General features: G+C 42.6%; 1 protein-coding gene across 5 annotated transcripts in view; it reads left to right on the top strand.

The window, feature by feature from the left end:
* myripb (myosin VIIA and Rab interacting protein b) overlaps window positions 1-25,466 on the top strand; it is a 108,178-nt gene that overhangs the window by 54,434 nt on the left and 28,278 nt on the right. For all 5 annotated transcript variants that reach the window (XM_035141857.2, XM_035141856.2, XM_035141855.2 and 2 more), the window contains exon 3: window positions 270-491. In XM_035141857.2, coding sequence (XP_034997748.1) covers window positions 270-491 — 222 coding nt within the window. The remainder of the gene's footprint in view (window positions 1-269; window positions 492-25,466) is intronic.

Raw genomic sequence — 25,466 nt, 5'->3', positions numbered from 1 at the left:
AAGTGTTTTCACCGAACCCATGACCCCCTCTGCACTCCCCCTTTCTTGTTTTATTACCGCCCCCACCCCCTCCTTTTAATTTTTCATTTGCCACAGCTTCTTCAATTATTCCACATCAATGTTTTCCGACATTTCTCCACATTTCTACCTCTCGACCAGACGCTCACCACCCTTTCACTCTGCCTCCCCCTCCCCCTCCTGTCCTCTCTCTCTCTCTCTCCCCCCCCTCTCTCTCTCTCTCTCTCTCTCTCTCTCTCTCTCGGTCTCAGCGAGATGAAGCAGGAGCTGGCGGAGGAAGGCAGCAGATGCTCCATCCTCTCCAAGCAGCACCGTTTCAACGAGCACTGCTGCATCCGCTGCTGCGCGCCCTTCACCTTCCTGCTCAACCCCAAGCGCCAGTGCCTGGACTGCCAGTACAACGTCTGCAAGACCTGCTGCACCTACAACAAGAGGGACAAAGCCTGGCTCTGCTCTGCATGCCAGAAGGGCAGGTTAGTGATTTCACACAGGCACATTGGCAGATACACACTGGAGAGATAAGAGTAATAGCAGAGGAATGAATGGGGATGAGAGAGATACGGGATGAAGCTGTGAGTTGGTTGATGGAAGGGCAGTGAAAGGGGCGGGGGGAGAAAGTGTGGTATGGGAAAATAAATATGGGGGTGGGAGAAGGGATTGAGAACAGATCAGGTTTTGGGAATATGTGAACTGTAGGAGACAGATGTGAGGGGGAAAGTGAATGAATGAATGAGAGGGGAAAGGACGACTTTGATGGAGTCGGTGTGGCAAGGGTGGATGTTTTATGGCTGTTTTGAGGATTTGGTCTTGAACATCTAACTCTATACTCATTTGAAATTGTTTTCAGCTCTATTTTCCTTTTTTTTTTTTTTACATTACTGCTGTTTGTATCTGCGAAGGAGGGAGACGCTACGGGTCCATTAAGGGAGACGGTAATGAGAAGAAGGTTGAATTGAGTGAAACATATTAAAAGAGAATATATATACACTGCTGCAAAGAGATGGAGAAACAGTGGGAAGTAGGGAGATGAATAATTAGGCATCCGTCAGGTTTTATTTTTTATTTTTGGAATACAACTCCTATGTCTAATGGGAAATGTTTGTTTACTCAATTCTTCTTTTTTTTTTTATTTCATCCTGCTTCTAAAGCAAATATTACAGTTTTTAGAGAAAAGAAGAAGAAGGGAACCAAATCATTAATCATTAATAGAACAAGACAAAACAATCTGAAGAGCGGAACGAGGCAGGGGAATATGCTTCAGCTGGTTGTATTTTCAAATGAATCTGTGTGTACGCCCGTTTGTGTGTCTGTCCGGGCTGTTTATACATGCATGTCTGTCCAAAGCCTTGGGAATGGCTCTAGTGCGACTCGCCATTGGATGAATATTAAGCTTTTCTCTGTCTGAGCAGTAAGGGTGGGGTGTTGGAAATACTATGACACTGGAGTGTGTGTGTCAGGCTGTTGTGGATTCATGGCTAAATGAATTCAGACATCAGAATATTGGATGTGATGCATATACATATGACTTTATGTGGCATTGGAATTGCTTATAGTCAATCAATCATGTTATTTCCCACCAGAGCTTCTGCTATTAAAGAAGAATGTCTTCCAAAAGATATTATATAATACTCTGGAGGTCCACAGGTGTAATTTGATACCTTTGTCATGATATTTAGACTGAAGTATCATTTAAAGAGGGCATCGGGATAGAAATGCAGATGTGTAGGTGGTGTTTTTTGGAGTTTCTGCCTGTTTGTGCACCTCAAGATGGAGGTTGGCAGGACCGCAGAGCCCGACTGTGCTGTACAAAAATGTGTTGCCCCTCCACTTGGCCTTATTTTCCTCCTCTCAGTCCCCCGCGCTCTGTCTCCTTCTGTCTTCCATTGATTTTTTTGCTGCATGTTGTATCGAGTTAGACCCGCTGCCCTGAGTCCTGGTGTGTGAGACCACAGCCAGGAGGAGGAGTGTGAGACAGGGGAGAGGAGGAGGAGGAGGAGGAGGTGGGAAAGAGAGGGATGATGGCAGTCAAAAGAGGTGGCAAGGTTTGCATCGATCATCTCACTCTCAGTCACTCCTCTCTCGCCATCTTTTCCCTGCGTGCGTGTGCGTGTGTGTGTGTGTGTAATGTTCTCATTAGGGGTTTAGACTGAGTCACAGATGGGCCTGATGTCACAACACAGCTGACTACCAGCCACATATAAATACAGCACTTTTCATTAGAGCATTAAACAGGCTTAAATCTGGTTTTAGCATGAATTACACTCTCAGGGTGGAGTCATGTCATTTGGAACAGTGATTTACAGCTCGCACAGAAGAAACTATTTATACAAATTATTGTTTAATAATAATTAGTCAACTGTTGGAGAGCATGACTGCTTAATGCTGAACAGTTGGAAGATTGAGTGGTGGGAAATAACTCCGGCGAGGAGCGAGGCTCTCTTAAACAAATGGATCTGATTTAAAGGCGAGTCATTGTGCAGTAAATAGAATACAAATTAATTTTCTCTTTTGTCTTATTTATTAATTTTAAACAAAATTATATATCAATTTATGAAATTACAAGTTGGAGAAAACGTGCTGTATTCATTTGTAACGAATCAACTTTTTCGTGTGCGTCAGAGTGTTTTGTCCAGTTTTGAAGGGATTTTACTGAATCTAAATGCGACATGAGCTCACGAGGGAACAGAACGCCAAATGCTCTCGCCGGCTGTCCATCAGTATTCGCAGTGGCACGGCCATGCTACTCACAAGTGTGATGCTTTGAGGGAAAGCATTTGTAATAATCACACACATGGACACACTCTGTGACTAAAGTCAGACACTCGCACATGGATGGATGCACATGAGAATATAAATGTGTGTGTCTAGATTCAGGTGGACACATCTGCGAAAAGACATGCAAGCACATGCATTGATTATATATTGTGTAATTACTGAGCGCAGCAGCTGTAGCACTTGAGATGCTATTGAATAGTTGAATGTTTAGTTAGTGAAGACAACTGTGGGTATGATGTGTCTAAATGTTGATAACAGATGGTACAGGAAGAGAAAAGTGATTCAGCAGCTTTTTCCTAACACCTCTCTAGTCCTGTAAAAACACACACACACACACACACACACACACACACACACTCCCCAAACACTGCTTTCCCACCTGAGCGAGTGGGACAAGCATGACCATTTGCAGTCTGTTGCGATTAATAACATCTTCAGCCAATGGTCGACGAACAGTATACACTTGAGCACACACTGTGTTGAATCACACACACAAACGCACGCATGCACACAGACATACACACAGATACAACATGCCAGTCGAAACATTTTTAATGAAAAATATAAAGCAATTATTTTCTGGTTTGGCTTTACATTTGAAGCAGTGTGGAGCATTTTGAAGGGGAGTAACAGGAGATGAAGACAGATGAAGGTCGATAGTGAGAGGGGGGCGACAGGGAACGACAGAGGAGACGGTACCTGTCCCAATTATCTGGCAAAGAAAATGCCATTCACTTTTGTTCTTGTTCTCAATTCTAAAATTGCATTTTTCATCCTACTGCTTTATTCCCCCTTTTCTGTCTCTGTCTTTTTTCCCCTCGGCCCCATCCTCTTTTTATACACTCTCTCTCTATACCTGATGAAGTCTCCATTTTCCACATCACATTTACATTTGAGCTACCGCACCTCTCTGTGCTTAATCTGCAGAAATGGATTGCCGGGTGCCTCCCTATATAGTCCTAAGGCCGTAGTATATACTGTGTGTGTGTGTGTGTGTGTGTGCGTGTATGTGCGCACGAGTGGCAATACACCAAAGTGATAAACTGCTCTTACCACTTTATGGCTTTCATAATCTCATCCTAATGTATGACTGCAAGGAGATTATGGCATCTGCCGCAGACCTATACTGTACTGGATGTAAATACACAAGCACAGGCACGTTGTAACTGTGGGTGCACACAATACCACACAACCTTTCCAGGTCGATTTAATTCGATGGAATGACATTTTTAGTTGTTAAATACCTTTTATTTCAATATTGATATTAATTATATTTTAACCAGTGCATCTTATTCTTCATGCATGGAAGTACATCATTGTCCTGAGGGTTTAATGTGTGTGTGTGTGTGTGTGCTGTGCAAACACAAGCACGGAGCCACACCTACCTCTTTATCCACTCAAACTCACACATGCACACACACACACACTGCTGCAGTTTTAGTGCGACATTAACTGTCTGTCGTATTTAAGTGTGAGTTCATCTCTTGCACTGACATGATGGTCTAACCACCGCGGCTGACGGACGGCTGCACACCAACATATAATTATTTGGTTCTTTGCGACGAGGCTGCCTGTAAAGGCCGAGCAGAAGGTGGTTGGCTCGGGGGCTTCAGGACATGAGCAAACAAGCACGTACACAAGCTCTCGCTGTAGCGGTAACAGCAGTAGTTTGTTTCGCATGCAAACACACACAAAAACACACAAAAACACACTCACACATTTAAGGATATCACACGGCTGTCACATCCATTTATTGTTACAAGTAGCAGCTTCCGTCATTTTCGCAGAAGCAGTGAATGCAGGAGTTGTGCCGTTTGATTTTTGATGTGTAAGCAGAGGCGAATGGATGCCTTTCACGGCGCAGAGAGGATTCAGATATCAGCAGACAGGTTGTCAGAATGTTCAGTGTAAGACATAATCCAGGTGATCAGCATCGTTCACAGCCACAGAGATGCTTCAGGTCTGATCATGTAAATCCTCCCATATGATTTAACATTAAATACATTTTAATCTAGCTAAGTGTGCATCAGCAGCTATGGGATATTTATTGCATATCAAGTATATAGAACATGTTTTTTTTTTTTCTTCTTTAGATTCAACTGATGAATATTGTAGGTGATTTATCACTGGCTTTGTCCTGCTGTTTTATTGTTTATAAAGTTTAAAGCTGCTGCAGTGAAATTCTCAAAGCTTTCAAGAAAAGTTGATCCCATAACTATTAAATTGACTTTCCGACAAAGCCAAAGTCCTGTCTCTTCGATCCCGTTCACCTGCCTTTGTGTTATGATAGAGAAGTTTGGATTTAGTCGTGTTTGTCCGGTTTCTTTGTGTATTTCATGTGCATGAATATTCATTTCTAATATCTAATTTCTTTCTAATATTAAAATTTGAAAATTCCCCACAACAATAGCAGCAGCAGCCTGTGTGTTTTCTGAAGACACCGCTGCTATAAACTCCACGAACTTGCCTGCTGCTGCGAGACAAGCACCTGCGGCTAGGAGAGGCAGAGAGTCACAGTGTTATCTTTTCCTGTCCTCCTTGCGGGGGTATTTTTATCAGTGCGGTGAGCAAGCCTTGTCTTAGACAGGAAGGGTGTGCCCCACAGCACCGGGGCTGCAGATGAAACGTGTGTACACCACCACTGACTTTTTGGTTTTAATGAGGCATTTACATGTCTCTGTCTGTGTCCTTTGCTCCTTGTTTGCTCCGTTTTTCCCTGGGTTTTTATTAGCAGCTATGCGGGGGGGACAATGAAATGTAGGAACAATTCTTTTGTGGTTTCAGCAGAGAGCCAAAACGGCAAAGCTTCAAGACTCAGAGGACTTAAAGAACGGAAGTCTCGCTGCTCATTTGTCTCACTGCCATGCTGTCTATTTGTAGTGAGGCGCTCAAAACAACACTAGAAGAAAATAAAGTTGTTGTCCATCCATCCGTGCATTATCTACAATGCTTGTCCTTTGAGGCTTGCAAGGGAGCTGTAGCTAGGTGCACCCTGGACCGGTCACCAGTGCATCGCAGAGCCAACATAACCTATTTTCAGACGTGGACTCCAGAGAAAGTCCACACAAATTATGTCTGGACTTTCTCGGAGTTAACCGTTCAACTACGCTGCAGGAGACTCTGCGCTCAGACGTATTCACAACAACTGGAATCTCTGGAGCGTTCAGGTGAGGAATGGAGCAGCACGTGTATGACACCTCTTTTTCATCCTGAGATATTTTGTATTAAAAACATTTTATTTTCCAGTTTTGCGTCCGTCGCATGTTACAAACATCACTGACTTGCCCACTTGCTTGCGGTTAATTCTCTGGAGGATCTCTTGCTATATTCTGACGAGCTAATTTGGAGATTGCGATTATTATTATTAATTTAGAAACTCTGACATTTGTGTCAGGACATTATACAGAGTGCAGTACATCCAGCTATATAGAGACAAACAACCATTCACACTCGCACCTCTGGTCAATTTAGAGTTTCCAATTGACCTAACTCCAACCTGCATGTCTTTGGACTGTGGGAGGAAGCCAGAGAACCCGGAGAAAACCACACAGACACTGGGAGAACATGTGAACGCCACACAGAACGAGCTCAGCTGCACCGGGATCCGAACCAGGAACCTCCTTCCTGTGAGGCAACAGTGCTAACTGCTCAATTTGATGTGTGCAGCCACACTTAATACACACATGTGGGGTGCTCAGGGTTCTCAAAGCACTATTTCTGTCTAATGAGCGCGCAAAGTTGAGTACATGGTGTGTCTGAACATTTCTACACTTGCAGGAAGCTTTTCATGAATTGAACCAGCTTCCAGAACGTATATGTGCAGCTGAACCAAGCTGCAGGCGCAGGAGGGAGAGCCACTAATCATCCTCTCTCCTTCCATCTCAACTTCTCTGGATTCTTCATTCGCTGCGTTGTTTCATATCCAGGCCGGCCGACACAGGAGCCGCCAGTCGATTGTAGCACTTGATGGTGATATGCACAGGAAATCTAGTAGACTGCACACAGATCTCAGTGGTGGTTAAGGTTCAGACACCTCCTGGTGGTCCTGAGTTTGCAATTTAAATACTTTCGTTCTGCTCTCTGCTCTCGTTAATTTTAAAACATAAATTGAACTAATGCAGAGTTTCCTGTAAAGCTAATTACTGCTGAATTTTCCAGCCTTGAAGCAATCTCGGAGTGTACCCAGTACCTGTGTGCGTGGATGCCGTCATCGTAACTGCTCCCCATTGTGTGACCGTTGTGCTCCGTGAAAGCATTTTTCTCTGTTGGGGATGAGGTTCTATAGTAGGTGATAAATCACTGCTATCCAGGTAAACATGTGAGTAGACACAGACGCACACACAGACTAACACATACACAAGAAGAACCTTGTATGTTTCCTCCTGTGAGTGTTTTCATCCCTGTCAGTCGTGGGAAATACCGCTGTGTGTTATTCAGCTGTGATTGCTCTGAGTCATTAATGTGTCTCTGATTACACTGGGCGGCCTCCAGCTCACAGGCCTCCTCCTCCGTGTGTGTGGTGGGTTTGAATGAATCAGTTACACCTCTGATCTGAGCACCACTTCAGGTCCAGTTGTGAACTTGTCTGTATTTTCTGTGACGTACCTGCACGTAACCCATGTAACACGGTTCATGATGGTGTACACTGGCCGTCACGCCACGTGAATGGGGTCATTTGTGTCTCACTGTGCTCACACAGCAGGCTGCAGCACCGAGGTGATTGGAAATCTCATGATTCCTAAATCGGTTTATGCAGTAAGTTGGCTAGTGGATCAGAACAGCAGCTAAAGCTCCTGTTGTTTTTATTGTGGGTTAGTGGGATTGGAGACAGAGAGTGTTTGCCACAGAGTGGAGCAAGATGCAGGTGACAACTTATGACAAGAAGGTTATGTTCTCAGCCCTGTCCGTTGTTTGTTGGTTTCTATGTTTGTTTGTGTAGGGAGTTCCACGAAGTTTGGTGGCAGGATGTGTTATGGGTCAGGGAAGAGCTCTTTATACCTAGACAGATCTAGGATTTTAGTTTTTCACTTTCTTGAACATAGAAAGATAAAAAAAAAAAATTTCACCTTTGAAAAAATCAGACATATTTAACTGATATCTATGAGTTTGAGCAATTTGGTGCAGCTTGATTGAATTTAAGGGAACTGTTATACGCTCTACTGAGTTTTTATATTGTGTGTTGCAATCTGAGGTCAAAATCTCCTTTTGCTTTGCACAGCTACAGTTTATTCTCTGTTAGTGATAACTCTTCTTAATTGATATTTATTATCTGAAAGTAATGGTGCAGACTCTACAGTCCATCAGGGGCATAAATTACAATTCCAACAACAGCTTGGCCCTGGCAATTTGATTGGTGCAATATCTGTGTGGGCAAACACTAAAAATATCTCATAATAACACCCTACTCAAAACGTAACCAGCTCCCCCTGCATCACTTCTTGTTGTGAATCGCGTCATGTGGTAACAAAACAATCCTCAGGTTACAGGACAAACTGTTGCAGTGGGTTTAAAGTCTGATCTGCCATCACTTTAACAAAACAATGAAAGAAAGACGGCTTACAACACGACACTGAGCGGTGCAGCAGCTGCAGGTTTTAACAACATGAATAAAAGGGGAATCGGGGTGAAAACAATAGTCAAAAGCCAAATTTACCTAGACCTAGATTTATTAAGGCTTAAGTGCATTTCTGCAGCTGAAGCGCATACATCAGTTATGCTTCAATCACGGCATTGGAGGTCATGACCTTTAATCCACTCACAAACATTTACTCCGGAGAGGCCATGTGTTCTCAGAAACCGCTGAACACCGATTTACTCAAACAGAAATTTTGATGTTCATGTTGAATCTCTATTCCCTCTGAAACCTCCCCTCACCACTCGGTTGGCTCAGGGCTACAGCGTCTGCTTTTGCAGATGTGATCGATAAAAAAACACGGGGAGACGCCTTCTAGCGCAGCGAGTCGTGTCTTATATCCCGGTGAGGTTGTGAACTGCCAAATTGGCTGATCATTAAAGTGGAACTGCTTTCTAATTAAGAAGTAACTTTAGTGTGTTTTACAAAATTTAATAAATCAAAATTGGCATCGTCCGAGATAAAAAGTTCTCTACGATGCTCTGTGTATAACTATGTTTCTTCCCCTCCTCTAACTTCATCCTTCTTATTCCCTCACTGTCTTGTGCCCTTGTGCCTCCCTCAGGCAGATCTCACTGTCTGAGCTGCTGAACTCTCTGCAGCATGGCAGGAATAAGATATTGGAACCGCAGGATTTTCATATAGACATTGCACATTCCTTGGATGTCAACCCAAGAACCCTCTGTTATAAAGGAGAAATGTTGTGTTTTTCCCAATAGTTTCAGCAAACAAAATGACTGCTAGAAATTTGGTCTGGTTTAAAATAAAAGGTAAAATGAAGAATAATTTACTTGTGTTTTACTGTTTATTGTGGACACTTTTATCGTGGATTTCATCGTGGTTTCTGAATCGTTACACCCCCAGGATCACATCTTGGTGAAGTAATGGATCAAAACCACCTTCTGGAATATGGAGTTACTTTTACAGTGGCTGGATGTGTCTCAGGAGGTCGAGCGGGTCATCTTTTAATTATCGATGGTTCAATCCCTGGCTCCTACAGTCCACATTCCAAAGCGTCCTTTGGCAAAAATTGTCTGTCATAGAAAAAGAATTTGTATAGGAGCCCTTTATGAATGCGTGTGTGAATGGGTGAATGTGACTTGTACTGTAAAGGGCTTTTAGTGGTAGATAAGACGAGAAGGGCGCTATATAAATTCAGTCCATTTACCATTACTCACCAGGAAGTCGAGAAGATAATGGTGCCTGAGGCTGAGACCGGATCAGCAGTCACATTCATTCGTGTGGACTACTTTAAAGGTGCTATATGTAACTTTTCACTGACGCCGTAAATGTGGTTCCTTGCCGGAAGCAGGTGGTGGTTATGGTCGCTTGTCAAGAGCTTCAGCTATTACTTCTTTTACAAGATGATAATAGTGTAATATCTTCTGAGCAGCACGACTTCTTCAGCACAGACTGGATCTACAGAGATTTGTTACCAGAGAGTGATGAGACGGGCCTTTGGGGCGAGAGCTAGCTGGTTAGCAGACTCCTAGATTGTGAAACACGGATTCAGGAAATTGGTAACTAACCATTAATAGTCTCTAAAAGTTATGTTAAGTAGTTTGATTCCTAAAATGTTTCTTAATATATGACTGTGGTTCTGAGAAGTTGTTTTCGGAGCGTGCATGCGGAGAAATAATACACACTTGTCTCACATGTGGTTTGAAATGTTCTGGGAGACGCAGCCAGTGTAAATGAATAACAATTATCAGAATATGCTAATGTCAGTATTCCACTCCCCCTGTACCACTGTAGTTCTGAGGGACTGTCAGACAGAGTGTACACACCCTTATTGCGTCCTCTCTCTCTTTCTCACTCTGCTGCATATCAATGGTTGCCTGCAGCTCCGGGCCCCTGTCTCATTGCACCTCCTCGCCCATTTTTCAGCTCTTTAAACGAGGCTTAGCCGGAGCATTGCTGCAGAGCTCGCTGCACTCCGCTCACCTTGTTTTGTCATGATTTCCCACCTGAGCGAGGAGGGCTGGTTGATCTCATTTGTGTAAAATCATCTGATGTTATTAAGACGGCACCTCCTGGGCCCCTGAATTAGCAGGTTGATGCTGACCAGTTCCCTTAGTGCTTGTGTTCTCGGGCCCCATGGGCGACACTGAGACTGCAGTGAGGGAAGGTCGAGCACATTTTTTATTATCTTAGCTCTTCAGTATTTTGTAAATAATGTTGTTTAGTGTGGTAATACACCATAGAATGTGAAGAATGAATCAAGAAATTCCTAATTTCCTTTTATTAAACCTACAAAGGTTCATCATTTGTCATAATTGGAGAATAGGTGTTCCTCTACCGATGCCATTATCAGAAATGCCGAAAATGGTGGGGTGGGCATCAGTGAATTTATGTACCGATCCAACACAGACAAAAGTGCTCTTTCTTTTCCCAATGCTTCCATCAGCTGTCAAAATACTTTATATATGTTGTTATATTTTTAATTGCACTTGTATCAGATCGGTATCTGGAAGTGAAAATGGTATCGAAACTGGGGATGTGACAGTAACCGTAATACCGGGGTCATGTCAAGCTAATTACCGTAATTACTGATAAACTGCGGTAATATGTTGCTTTATCACCGTGGTGAGATAAAATCCATACCGTCACAGCCCTAATCAAAACATCTGTATTGGAGACACTAATTGTCATGGTGTTGAATGGTTTATGGTTTTATGTACACTCAAAATAGGACGGGGGGGATGCAATGGAAACGTGGTGTGGGACCATGTTGCCATTTCCATGCACTGGAATGAAGCATCAATCATGTAGATTATTGGAAATTAGTTTTCCAATAAACAGCGAACAAGCTTCCGAGACTCTTTCACCATCTTTGCTGTTGACCTGTTTCTGCTGCAGACAACGATACTGAACGTTATGGACATGTGCTTTAGATTGCTGTCCGGAAAATGTGTATGCTTAAAAATGAAGGCTTGCATTTCAGTATGATTATACTGTTGGAAGCTCAAATTCCACAGGACATATTTCAGCAGGTATAGCTGCTATTCAACTGAAACACCCAGTGGCCCAGATCGACCAATAGGAATCCTGCATACTTCCCCTCCCTCTCTTCCTCTCCCTCTGTCTGTCTCTGTCTTTTGGGCTATTTGTTCAGAGCAGCAGCAGCAGCAGAGGAACTCTGGAGATGCTGTTTGATTCTAACCGGATCAAAGCAGCCTTTCACATCACAGCTGCCAATGGGAGAGATATTCGAAGCTGCAAACAGACACACAGTTGGTACACACACAAACCAGAACACAAAGAGAAGCGCTGTGTGCACACACTCGACCTGAGAGCAGAAATTCACCACTGTAAGTGTTTCTGGTCCTGTGGTACATTTTTACGAGGAAAAGTGAATAGTGAGAGTCAAGTGGCAAGACAGTTTGTGTTTGGACATGAAAAAAAATGTCTCCAGTCTTTCTCAGTGGTGAATCTTATGATTGTTGAGTGACGTCTCCTAGAAATTACATTTAACACTTAATTGGTTTGTTGGAATATGTAATCACTGCCTGGATAATATTGTGTTAGGATGAATGAACAAATACATTTGGTTTGGGTGGACAGCAGGTGTACGAAGCACAAAGAAGCAGTGATATCAAGGCAACAAATAAAGCACTTAAGAATAAGTAAAACTCATCAGTTAAATGTTTATAAATTGTGTTTTGAATCACTGTAGACTTGTTGGTGGAGAGGACAGAGGAACTTGTGCAGCTCAGGTTCAATCTTTTGGCTGCACCTGGAAGTTGCTCGATGTCTTCTCAAATCATATTCTTCATAAATGTTTTCAATAATGGTGTCATCCTGATTGTCCAAATCATAGACTGTATATAAAGATGGCCGACACGTCTCCACTTTCTCCCACTGTCCTGAAATGGAGATAAAACATCCCGGATAAGAAGCTCTGCATTGGCAATCATGACGTTTCTGCCCATTTTTATAGCATCAAATACAGAAAAACAAACTTACTGGCAAAAATAAACATGTTCAAATACTTCAGTGTGATAAAAACTACCTAAAATATCATATATACAAATAGCATCTTTGAGAAAAATATATTTAAAGTCTCCTTTTCTTTTTGCATGTCCCACCCACTCACATGGAGGAGCTGGGGTCTTGCATCTTTAGCGCCAACATTTTTGTTAAAGTTGAAACACTTTCAACTGGCATAGACACATATTTGCATCTTTTTGAGTCTTTGCCTTGACTTGACTCCACAGGAGGAATGCGTGTCATGTTTGGTCTGAACACACCAACATGTGTTAGTGCTGAACTTTGGCACCAAACACCATTTGGGTCAAGTGTATCTGCTCTCACCTGCAGAGGTGAGCTATGGAGGCCCTGCAGGTTCTGTAGTGTCTTGTGGATTAATGCATTTTTAATGAAGGACTCTCTGTATTTTCTCCAGCCCCCCTCTCTGTCTCTGTCTTACTCTCACTCTTTTTTCTGCACTCTCATTCTATACCTCTGCTCTCCTGAAGCGCCGAATATTCTCCACTTGTCTTCTGCTCGATCATTTTTCTCTTCGCCACACAGCCGCGGGATGCAAATCTCCGCCCTCTGTTTGTGTTTACCTCAACACTTTCCTGAAATGTACACATCTTTGGTAAACGGGTTTCAGTAAACACTTTCCCAGCCAGGAGTGAGTGAGTGAGCGAGCGAGCGAGTTTGACGTCGTCTGAACCTGCCGGCCTCCTCTTTCTCACTTTGTGTTGATTCACTCATGGTAAATATCAGACCCGACTGCCTGCCGACCTGCAGAGGATGTAAAGGTTTCACCTGGTGTCAGTGCCTCAAATAACCTGCAGGCGGATAAACACAAATCTCTGCAGTCTGCATCTGCGCAAACACACACACACACACACACACACACACACACACACACACACACACACACACACACACACACACACACACACACACACACACACACACACACACACACACACCCCCTCCTAGACGCAGAGATGTACCACAACATGCAGGACAAAGTAAGAGCTGCGAAAAGCAAACAGAGGTAGGAATGTGAGCTCAAAGATGGAAACAAACAGACAAAGACACAAGGGGACAAATAAGAGGGGGAAGGAAGGATTGAGCCAGAGTGTAGGCTACACACGTCTTGGGGTAAGCTCGTCATGCTCGCTAATCCCCTTCCTCACCACCTCCACATGCCACAAAACACACACACACACACAAACACATATCAAAACACCTCCGCCCTGCCATTGCTGTAGTTTTCCTCCATGATACTATGGTGGGGACTGATATGCAGGATTTGTTCATTTCCTCTCATCACTGTGGAAGATGAATCCACTGGTGCTCAGGTTTACATTTTACATTCCTAACCTGTGGGCTGTCACTTCAGCAAACTGATCCTCACTTTCAGATTTACAGCATTTCTATTCACATGTTCACATTAATACATTTAGATGATGTTGTTTTATTTTTATTATTGTATTTTATATAGGAGTCACAGCCACAGCACAGAGAAACCCAAGCTCATCTGTATAAATTAACATGAATCAAGTAGACAACTCCTGTCTGCAGGTGAATTATTCTGCATTACTAAATATTAAAGCTCCCACATGTAATTCATGAACACACACAGAAAATACATATTCTGTTATTAAACATGTAACTGTGACATTTCCAGCCAGTAATGATCATAAGATTTTATTATGTTTTGTTTTTATTTTTCGAATGTACAAATAAGCAGCCAACTCAACAAGACAAAATAGCATAATCACATTATTACCCTGAAACACTGTGAATAGGTCTGATTTAAGTTAATGAGGAGATTCCTCTCATTCCAGATACATATATAACCCCAATGTACCTCATGTGCTGCATTGGTTAAGGGGATGTCAGCATGAATTATTTCTCTAGCTGATGTTTGGATCTCTATAGCTTGTGACAGTAAGAGACATACAACAGAACTCAAACCACCAAAGTAAGAGCATTATATCAGTTAGAATACTTATTAGAGGTTTAGGGAGAAACAGGGAGATGTTTTGTTCTCTGTTAGTAATGGTTCTTAATTAAGGCTTTTGTAGCAAAATACGTTTGAAAATTCAGCGGTAATGAGCCTTGTGATTTTTTTTTTCCCTCTATATTATTACTTTCCTTTTTGTCAATTTTCCCTTTGTTGGAAAGAGGAAATAATGGGGCTGAAACAAAAGAGAAGTCGCCAGCAGAAGCTAAAATGGGGACACTGCAGTGACATGATGGAAAACGTGTCCCAAACACCCAGCAACCTTTATTCTCTAACTGTGTATAAAGAGGGACTACACATCCCCACTTCCTCCCTCTATCAAAAGATATAGTCCAAATATCCCATATACAAATGCTGCCGTCTTTTACATATGGACCCAGAAACTGCACAGTAGTGATTGGGGGATGGAGCCATGGTACCGATAAATGCAATCGACCAATTGTGAGTAAGTCTCTGCTGTCAATTCGCTCTGCTTTTATAGCATCAAAAGCATCATTACACAATAAATAAAACCAAACTTACTGAGAAACTTAGCATTTGAACGTACTCCAGTGTGATAAGAATACCTAAAATGGCAGAAACCATCGTTTTAGACTTGACTAGTTTGGTCCATATCCCATCCACGAACAACAAGGAGGCAGGATTTATGACCCATACTGCAAGCCAGCCACCAGGGGGTATAAAGACAATTTGGCTTCACTTTTGAGCAAGTGTCATGTCATCCATCTTCATATATATATATATATATACAGTCTACGGTCCATACACCAGCCTCCACAGCCCCTTCCAGTGTTGACTTCACCCACAGATGGAGAGTATCACCTTGATGTCTGCGCTGATCTCCTCAGAGGTCACTGATAATGATCAAAACAATTTCTCCTGAGAGAGAGGGGGGTTGGGGGGGGGTCCTATTCTCCGTCCACCTTCTCCTCATCATGGCTTCAATTACTCAGTGTGACGGCATCAGTATGAATAATGCAGCGCTCTGGCCTGGAGTACAACGTATGCCTGTGTGTTTGCGTGCTGACATGAAAGAGAGAGGGCAAAGGTTCTTATGAATGATCAAAGCTGAGCTGGAATTTTTTATAAAAAACCAGCAGCGGCACAGAAGCTGAAACAGCAGAGTGTTTTGCACGGGTCATCCAAATGAGCTTAATCAGTGAAACAATCCTCTCAACACGAATCCCCATGTGATCTCACTTCTCAGCTGTCATTATTATCCACCGGTTGTAATGTTAAATACTGTTTATGGCAGAGCTTCTTGCCGCGGGATGTTTTCGCCTCAGGCTCCTCGGATGCTGCAGAGGGATATTTTATCCTAATGAGGCGCACACGGGTAATTAAAAGGCCAGATGATATATACTCAACATAAAAAGTTACAATCTAACCTCATGGTAAAATAGTTTCAAGGCCAGATTTTGTCCACTCGCACTGAAGTAAACTCCTCCCAGGCCGGCGTTGTGATCGGTAAATCATGCGCCGGTGCAGTCTGTTGTCACCGGGGCCATCAGTTGATGGATGGCGCTGTATTTCATCTATATGGCATCTATCTCCTCATGCAATCTGTTATCCTCACACTTACTTCCCACCGTCACCCTTCTCCAGTGTACAGTCGCTTTCTCATGTGATCTCTCGCCTGATGATACAGCCTCCATCTGTGCGTGACCACACTGTTACAGTCTGACGAGCGTCATTTACATGAATAGCAAACACCAACACGTTATTAAATATTTAACATTTTCCCATTTCTGTTACAAAACACATTCAATGTCAACATTTTGAAAGTGTCACCCTCCCTCCACCTTTTATCTGCGATGCAGCCTTAAGTAAAACAAAGACAAAAAAAGTTCAGTGAGGTGACGAGATGGAAACACAGCCTGTATATAAAGATGGACGACATGACAGCTCCCCAAAAGTGAAGCGAAAGCCCCTTGATCACCACCTGGTGGCCGGCTGCAGTATAGATCATTAACCCTGCCTCCTTCATGTTAGTGGTTGAGACATGGACCAATTTCAAAAGTCAAACTTCAAGTCAAATAAATTCATAGTGATTTTAGGTCATTTTTTCCAGTAACTTAGGTTTTAATTTGATATTTTAGCCATAAAAACAGGGTGAAACGTCATAATTGACAGCTGAGACTGACTCGTGATTGGTCGAGTTCGTGTAACTACCAGACTTCGCTGTCATGGCTCCATCCCCTGATCGCTACCACGCAGACTCCAAATCTGAAAGATGGCATTGTTCTTATCCAGGATATTTGAGCCTCATATCTGGTTCACAATAGGGACCACACCACTCAGCAATATGTGATTTAAAAGTTTAAAGGGAAATGGATATTTGGGATTTTGAGGAGACAGGGACACTGAGTGAAGTGGTCGAGGTGAAGATGCATCTCATAGGCTGGTCTGGGAGGATGCACTGCTGTCCAGACTCAGTGGGGGGGCTTCTTATGTGCTCCCCAGCCAGTACCTACCAAATGTATGCACCAAACTGAATAAGAAGGGATGAGGGAGGGAGGGAAGAGAGGATGAAGGGATGGATTGACCAGGTATAAGTCAGGTGATTAGAGGTGTGGCCCTACTCCCTAACCTAAGTTACCTAGTTAACTTCATATAGAGGGAGGAAGTGGAGAAGCGTTGATCTATTGGTGGAAAGCAAAAACATCTAGGCAAAAAAGTGCAATGATGGATGGATGCAAAAGGCAGCAGAGTCCAAGCCAAGAACACAACAACAGCTATTAATGTCATTCCCACTGAAAGTAATAAGTCCGAGGGAGATTTCTCTTACCCTGGTGGCGAGACGTTTCCCCTCTCAATCTCACCGCAGCATCTGTCTCTGTCACCACGACATCACGGAGAAAAACACGGCAAACGGTTCAGGGTGGGCGAGTAAGAGAAGAGATTAATGTGTGCGTACCCCTGTGTGTGTGTGTGGCTGCATGCATCTGGTACATTAATGGTTTGTGTGCTTTTGTATTTTGTTTGTGATCTGTGTGCTGAGCATCAATGATTCATCGCCATCCGTCTCCCACGCCCTGTCTGCCAGACCGAGCTGCTGTTTGCTCTGTGCGAGGGCTCAAGTTATGGTCGCATGTGCCCTCGGTGCAATGAAGCTGCCCCAGGGCAGAAAGTGATGTGACGTCACGTGTCAGGTGGAGGTGATAAAGAAATCCTGAGCAGAACGAGTGTGTGTGTGTGTGTGAGAGAAATGCAGTTTGTAATCACAAGAATAATTACCCTTCGTGTTCAGACCTAATAAGCACACTGTTACACAATATTTATTTTCTGGCCTTCTTCCGGCAACATGCAAATGAGTTTGTTGAGTAATGGTGATGTTGACCTGCGACTCATTTGGATGTGTCACCGAAACAGGAAACTTTTTTTATTTTAGTGACGCAAATGTGGCTGTGTCCTTACCGACCATCAGGAGTCACAAGTGCAGTTATCAAGTATTATCGCTGACGTGCTTCCCGATCATATCTACACAACTACAACACAATGTCACAGCAATGATGCACCTGATCTACCTGCTTTGTTTTGTCTTTGTGTACGAGTAAGTTAAGATTTGAAAGAGAAGTGCTAATCATTGAATTGGATTCACAGTCACATTAAACCTTCAGCACATTTTTTCATTGTGCAAGGCCAAGTTGCAGAAATCTCTGACGACCTTCGGTCTGTTGTCTCGGATACTTCGTGTGCTGGTCCTCATTTGATATGATTGAATATACTGTATATGAATATACTATACTTTTGCATAGATCTATAAAGTGAAGTTGCACATAGCTTTTTGTTCACTCCCATGAAAGTTGCCTTTTTAACACAAACATTGAAAACACTTGTAGCACATAAAGCAGGCACTGTAGTTATTTTTTCTGGATGAGCATATACTGGACTGAACACATTTAATGTGATAGGACTCTTGATGGTTTTATTTACCTGTATATTTATGGTTTTTAAACTTCTTTAGTCGTGAATATCTCTCTGTGGGCCAGACGCAACACAATACAATTTTGTGGATGCTCTTCACATTCCAGCATTGTTCCTGAGAGTTTTTAAAAGTATTTCTTACTCACTTACTTGATTAAAACATTCATACAGCATTTCTAATGTCCATGAGACTGAGAGAAAACTTTGCGGAATTTTAGGTAGTTTTCATTCCCATTTATTTAAAAAAAATGATATGCTTTCTATGCATGTGCCTTTGTAAAGTAGAATTGAATTTTTCAGCAGGATTGTAAACACAAATTTTCAGGAGGGTGTTTCGATGGGGAAACATTTAGTCACACGTTAGACAGACATGGAGTGAGACTGAAAACAAAGACAGTAGTTGTCTGTTGTTCCACCAACAGTCTTTAATCCTCGGTCGGTGTTGTGTGGCTGATGGGAAGTGCTCCCAGGGTGAGGGCAGCCAGAGGCTTGTTTGTGAAAACGGACCATCCTCCGGTTTCCTAATTGCTGGGAGTGCAATGCAATGAAATGGCTAACTTTATTGGTCCCTCTTTTTGTGGCCGTCTTTCCTCCAATGAAATGCACGAGCGAGAGAGAGGAGCCTTCTTGCATGATCACAGATGAAACACTCACTTAGATGTAATAGCTGTGCTTTGTTGTGGCCTCTCTGAATGTCTTTATCAGAGAAAAGTAGACATCTCTCAGGGCAGCGCCAGTCATAGTATGAATGAAATGCACTTTTAAAGAGAAACAGTGATGCTGGTGATTTGACTATAACTGTTTCAGAAGGGGCTGAATCTGAGAATGCACACTTCAGAGTCAATTGCTGTGGACATTTTCAACATTTCCTGGAACTTCTCCTGCCCCCTATAGTCCCCTAAATGTGTGGGAAATGTCAGAGTGAGCCAATGTAAGAAAACAGCATGAACGCATGACTGATGCGAAACTAGAAGAATACAAATATCTCAGTGCTAGACACAGACGAATGTCAACTTGGAAAGACCAGGATATTGGAGAGCTTTTGTTGATTAGGGCTGATTCTGGTTTTGATCTGCTGTAAACAAAAACACTTTATTTGCTTTCCGTAACAGAATTCATACGTCACTTCCTGTCTCCTGCATGCTCCAACCAGGCAACACTCCTCGCTGAATGTTCTGGAAATGTTCCTGTTGTTGTGAAGGTGTCTGACTCGGACAATCTCCTACTGCTCTCCGACAAACTTAGGAAAACGTCAGAAACCAATTATACGCATCTCATATCTGAAAATGACTCAAGAGACTTTATTCTGCCTTTGAGTGTGTACTTTAGACACAAAGCTTTAAAGTGTTTTAGTCTTTGACAGGCTTCAATCTGCACTTAAAACGCTGCAAACACGCCATTAATCTCATTTCTCATCAACTGCATGTGGTTTCTCCAGTGCGTAGAACATTAAAGCTCTGCTTACGTTCTAAATGACATTGGTGCATTAAATGAGAGACGTCTTTAGAGCCAAGGACATGAGCTCAGCTGATGCACAAACACAACCTGAGCCATTTGTATTCTGGAGTGTGTTTTTACTTCAGCTTCACAAACATGTTTCCCATCATGCAAAGAGTGAAGAGAGTCAAACTTTTACATTTCCATTCCGATCAACCTTTCCCGCGGTCACAGTAAAGGTCATTGCTTTGGACAGCTTCCTGTCACAAATGTCAAGCTTTGATGTCTGGAGCGTTTTCTGCAGTCGGCTGTGAAACACTTCTCATGTAATTTCTTCTTCTGTGGTTAGAAAAAAAGAAGCTTCCTGTCTTATCTTGCACACACACCCCTCAAAGAGATCTTAAAAGAGCGACTTCAGCCAAAGATGGTTTCACTGCTTCCCCCTCACTTTTCCACTGAAGATTGATTCACATGGATTAAAAAAGACTGGGGATGTGCTTTGAAAGGGGACTTCTAAAAATAGAGCCGAAGGAACCACACGCCAGTCAACACAATGACCTTTTTTTTATCGTAAAACACTCATTGTGCCTTTCTTTTCCATTTTGTCGCAATTTCCCTTTCCTTATATCTCCTCTCCTCCTCCTCCACTCCGCTCTCGGGTCTCTAACAGGTGACATCAGTGTATGTGGCCTGGTGTTGATGGTTTCCTCTGTTCCCTGGCAGGACGTCTAGACTGACACTTCACTACATTATACACTGGCAGCTTCAATATGCTGTTTCCCCCGTGTTGTCATGTTTGTCCGTCTCTCAAAGTGAGGCCTTGTCTTCACTGCTGCGGATATTTTTTTTTCTACCTCCATTTAAAAAAAATTTAAAAAAACATCTCTGTCCACACGATCTTCGTTTTACAAAATATATCCGTCCATAATAATTACTTTTAAAATAGTTTCCGTGTTGACGAGAGTCCCAAACACAGAGGAGAAAGTTAGTTTTGTGAAATATCTGCTTTAGCGTGGAGCAGATGTGACTTGTTTACGATGTCTGTGGTTTGAATCAGACTAATGACCTTCATCCAGTGTCGTCTTCTATCATTCTCTAGTGACTAAACGATTATATTTTAACGTGGACACATTCAGCTAACATTATTATTCAATGCAGCTTTAATTACTCTGCACACAAGGCTCAGTGAAAAAGGGCATTCTGAAGGACATGTGTTTTTTTTCTGGATGTATTGGCAACAAAAACTCGGCCACATCAGGAGCCCTCCCTCCCTGCGTGTGGTGCAATATAAAAAATTAAATAATCTTTATGAAAAAAGAGAAAAAAAGGTTTCTGGTGCAGCCATTGTGTAATCTCCCCGAAATCCTGTTATTTCAGTGGATTTTCATTTCCTGGCTGAGGTGTTTGATGACATTATGAGGATAAAACCAGGGTTCCCACCGGTGTGCGACCTAAAGAAATGAAGAAAAACCTCCAAACAGCCAATGATGCCATTTTACTGAGATTTAATTATCATCCCAAGGTTTGCAGTTCTTTCACAAGACGTCTCACAAATGAATTGTGTTTACAGGCCTCTGCCTTTCATCATATTGATTCTTAGTGATTTTGGTTCCACATAATTGTTCAGATAAAGGCTGCAGGCTGCAGTTTTCATTATCCACACGGAATTACGGGATGGAGGACGACTTTGAGTGGTGGAAACCGTAACCGCAGTCGAGGGCTTCTGCTGCTGCTGCTGCTGCTGCTGCTGCTGCTGCAGAGCTCTGCCTCTCTGCATGCTAACCCCTGAAATCCCATGTGGTGCTCGGGCTGTGCAGAGGCTCAGAGCAGATTATCTCACTTCCCCATATGTTCCATACAACCAATGCTGAAATAGATGTTATTAAAAATAATAATATACTGCCACCTGTAAAAACAGCCTGTCATTACATTGGCAGAATGTTTTTGTCTCAGTGTTTCAAAGTGATCTATCATGTTTCGTCCTAAATGACCCACGTGTGCCGCTGAACAACAACACAATGATGGGACTGAGCAGCTGTTATGGAACCAAATTATGGTTCCTTAAGCTAATGATTGCAGATCAATCCACTGTTTGAAAGCTCCAGTTTTGTTTGAGTGGACTCAATTTTACTATTCCAAAAATGAGAATCGCGTTTTTTCTTTTTTAGGAGTAAAATCACGATTCTGTCTCCGAGCTGCACTCTCGTCCTTGAAGCAAACTTTTTTCTGCTTTTCCCTCACCCGCTCCATTTTACTGCAGGTTTTCTACATCTCCTCATCATGTTGGGTAACGCCATGTTGAAGGAGAAAGTAGGAGCATTTGTTTTGATGCAGCTGAAGTCCCAAGTCAAAACGCAGCAGAATCACTGTCAGTCAGAAAGGAGGTTGCATATGGATGTAAATTGAGATCGTGAGTACAATGAAAGGTGCAGATTCAAAGCAGTGATAGTGACAGAAACACCAAAGGGAATTGTGGTGCCTGGTAATTCAAACTGCAGACACATGGACCTGTAGTCTGATATAATGCATCAGATATGATCATAAACACCTTCCTTGAATTCTGATATTTTCAGCTGCAGTTTCACTTGGCTTTAAAGGCACCTTTGCAATATCTACAGTTGTGTAAATTTATTGCATGTTGCCCTGCGTGAGATGGGTCCAATAAAATGTTGTTGTTAACCTGTGTCAGTTTGTGCGATATCCTCTGAGGCATGTCAGATTGTGCAGTTTAGCCGTGGTGAATCAAAGCTGTGCAATGGAAAGAAAGAAATCAGTTCACATCATTTTCAGACCGTTTGATCTGTCGACATTTTGGACTATCTTTGATTTCCAACGCTACAAATGGTCCTTTGGGTTTTGGGGTTGATGAGCGAGGATTTCACTGCCTATCTCTCTGTAGTTTCCCCAAACAACACGGTGTGAAGGGGCCTTAGATCTTCACATGCATTATTGATGAGTCATTAGAAACCGATAGTAAGCTCTATCAGTACAGGATGCTCCGTCTTTGTAGTGAGTAACATTATTGGATTCGAGTTATCTCCCTGTTGAAGACTTAACTCTGGACACAATGGGACAAATGTTTCACTTAATGAACCGAGTCGAGCTGAAGTAAGAGGATAATGAGTTCAGTGTTACAGTAACAGTCTGAACACTCGTTATCTTTTGATCTACAGGAGAGAATGTGACTTATTGTTATGCCACGATGACCTGAAACCAGTGTGACACCAGAATGATCATCTTAATAAAGATATCGTATTCAAGAATCTCCGTAAGAAGTCTTATAAAAAGAGAATATTAAATGTCTCTAATGGGAGAAAATGTAATATTCAGGAGTCATGTTTGCTTTAAAAGCAACAATATGTAGTATCTAATCCTATTTCCATTGATTAACTGATACAGTATCAGTATTGGTTGTGTATGGCTGGAATACTGCACGTCTGATATTCTAACTCCCAAAACTACTGCTTCAGGAAACCAGACGCTGTGTGAGCACTTTGCAATTCACTTTGGTCCCAGTATCCACGCTCTGTCTGAAAGCACTGTGCCTCCGAATAACTCATTTCCAGTCTTCCACACTGTGCCGCATGCACATTCATCTGTGACACCCCGGATGGTGAAAGTCTGAGGAGAGAGATGGGGGGTTGTTTGATAAAGCGGAAGAGGGAAAGAGAGGAAAAGACAGAGATTGGGGGAGAAAGTAGAGATGACAGCTTTAGGTCTTGAAATAAAGAGCTATAGGAAGAGGAGATAACAGAAGAAACTGTCTGACCGCTGTCTGCAGCTCCTAAATGTAGACTTTCTTTAGAGACGTAGGTATAAGTGAAGGGAATGTAGCTGGGTGTAGTAGAAGACTTTACAGTAATCCTGCAGTGTTTGGGTTAAATGTTGCAGTGCAGCAGATACAGAGTCAAAACTGTGCAAATTATAACTGCTACGGAACACATGCTGCATGCAAATGTGTCTGCAGTCACAGAGGGCTGTTCGTTTAATGACCCTCCGCTCTGCATGGGAGAGGCGGCCAACTGCTGCGTTATGGAGAGAGACAGTGTTTTCTATCGACCCTGCTCATACGGCCCAAATTGTCTCAACATAAAAAGGCTCACCTCAAACTGATCTTCTAAATGAGCAGCAGGCAATGTTGGATGCAGTCGTTTTGTAGCATGGCCATTTTACCTGTATATGAAACTATAGAGTTTGGCTATTTCTGTAACAGCCATTTATTCACATTCAGCTGAGATGTGTGTTTATAATCATTCCCCTTTTTAACCAAGGTGAACCTGGTGTTAGAGCTGGGCTGGTTCACAGTGGGTTCAACTTTTGAACCTTTTAAGATCCAGTTTGCGTTTCCACAGGCTAGAGCCACCACAGTCGTCACCTTATACGTCTCTGATTTCCAAGCAAACACTGGTGTCGACTTCAAGCTTATTTCCCTGCCCTATATGCAAAAAATGAATACGTCTTTTCAGCTCACAAAGACCAAATTATGTTGTTTTTATCCTGTTTGAGTTTGCAGATGTTTGTTTGTGTCTGTGTGTCAGCACAAGCGAACAAGCAAGAGAGAGAGAGGAGTCAGGAGGGGCTGAATGAGTCTCAGGCAGCTGTGCTATAAAGAAAGATTTGGTGTGGTGGTCAGTGTTGAAACTGCGACAGTGGCCACAAATAAATCAGTGTACGGACAACAGTTTAACAGTACATGCGTCACAGACCACCACCGAATGTGGTTTGAGGGATCGGATCTTAGAAAGCATTCAGGACACGAAGCCCACTGATGTAAGTATTTCTTTCTTTTAAACCATGTTTTTGGGCCGAGAGACACAAGAAATACGTAAAAAAGAAGAAAAAAAGGAATAAGGTAGAAATAATGGAGGAGACAGAAGAAAGTAGAGGGAAAGGTTAGAAAAGAAGAGGCAGTCCACCCGCCCAGGATGAGTTATTTTTATATTCCCGCGCTTCTGCCTATCTAAATGTCAATCACAGTAGCACAGGCAGGTGATCAATACTCCAGCTGCTTCCCGGAAAGGTTATGTACCAGGACCGGTGGTGTAAGACTTGTTTTCCTGCCTCTAACAAACCAGATGCTGTCTTAAATCATACCGACAGTTTGGGAGAGCCGAGCCCGAGTTTGCTGAAAATATCATAGTTCTCTTAGCAGTTGGCCTACGACCTTGTTCTTTGTCCTTCGGCCTTTTCTGCCAACACGGAATATATTTACGAGGAGTGTCCTTACTGCTGTGGTAGCTGCACAGATGGCACAGCTCAGAGAGAATCCCTGGAATAAATATGCAAACCAATGCGTGAAACACACTACTTTGCATTCGGTGTATGACATCCTGCAAAATTTAAAATTGTAATACTTTAAATGTAACTATAAACAGATGTAGTTTATGTATATTCACAGAAAGTAAACATTGATAAAGATCCATATCAACACACGCGTATCTCCATTTTCTGTCATTTTTAGTCATGTATAGACATTAAATTGTCCTTTCTCCGTTTCCCTGTCTTGCTGCTCAGAAATGAAATACAAATACACAACCACAGGCGCAGCAAAAGATGTGGAAGAAAGGCCATTAATTCTTGTTTGGAGAAAGATTTTCTCAGTGTCCTCATAACAGAAATTAATCAATATTAATAACCCTTCCCCACTGTGCAGTACATTTGCTTTTGAACGGCTCTGTCTTCAACTGA

Source organism: Hippoglossus stenolepis, chromosome 19 (assembly GCF_022539355.2).
Source record: "Hippoglossus stenolepis isolate QCI-W04-F060 chromosome 19, HSTE1.2, whole genome shotgun sequence".
Lineage (NCBI taxonomy): Eukaryota > Metazoa > Chordata > Actinopteri > Pleuronectiformes > Pleuronectidae > Hippoglossus > Hippoglossus stenolepis.
The sequence above is the reverse complement of the archived record's forward strand: the minus strand, read 5'-3'. Positions and strand labels throughout refer to the sequence as shown.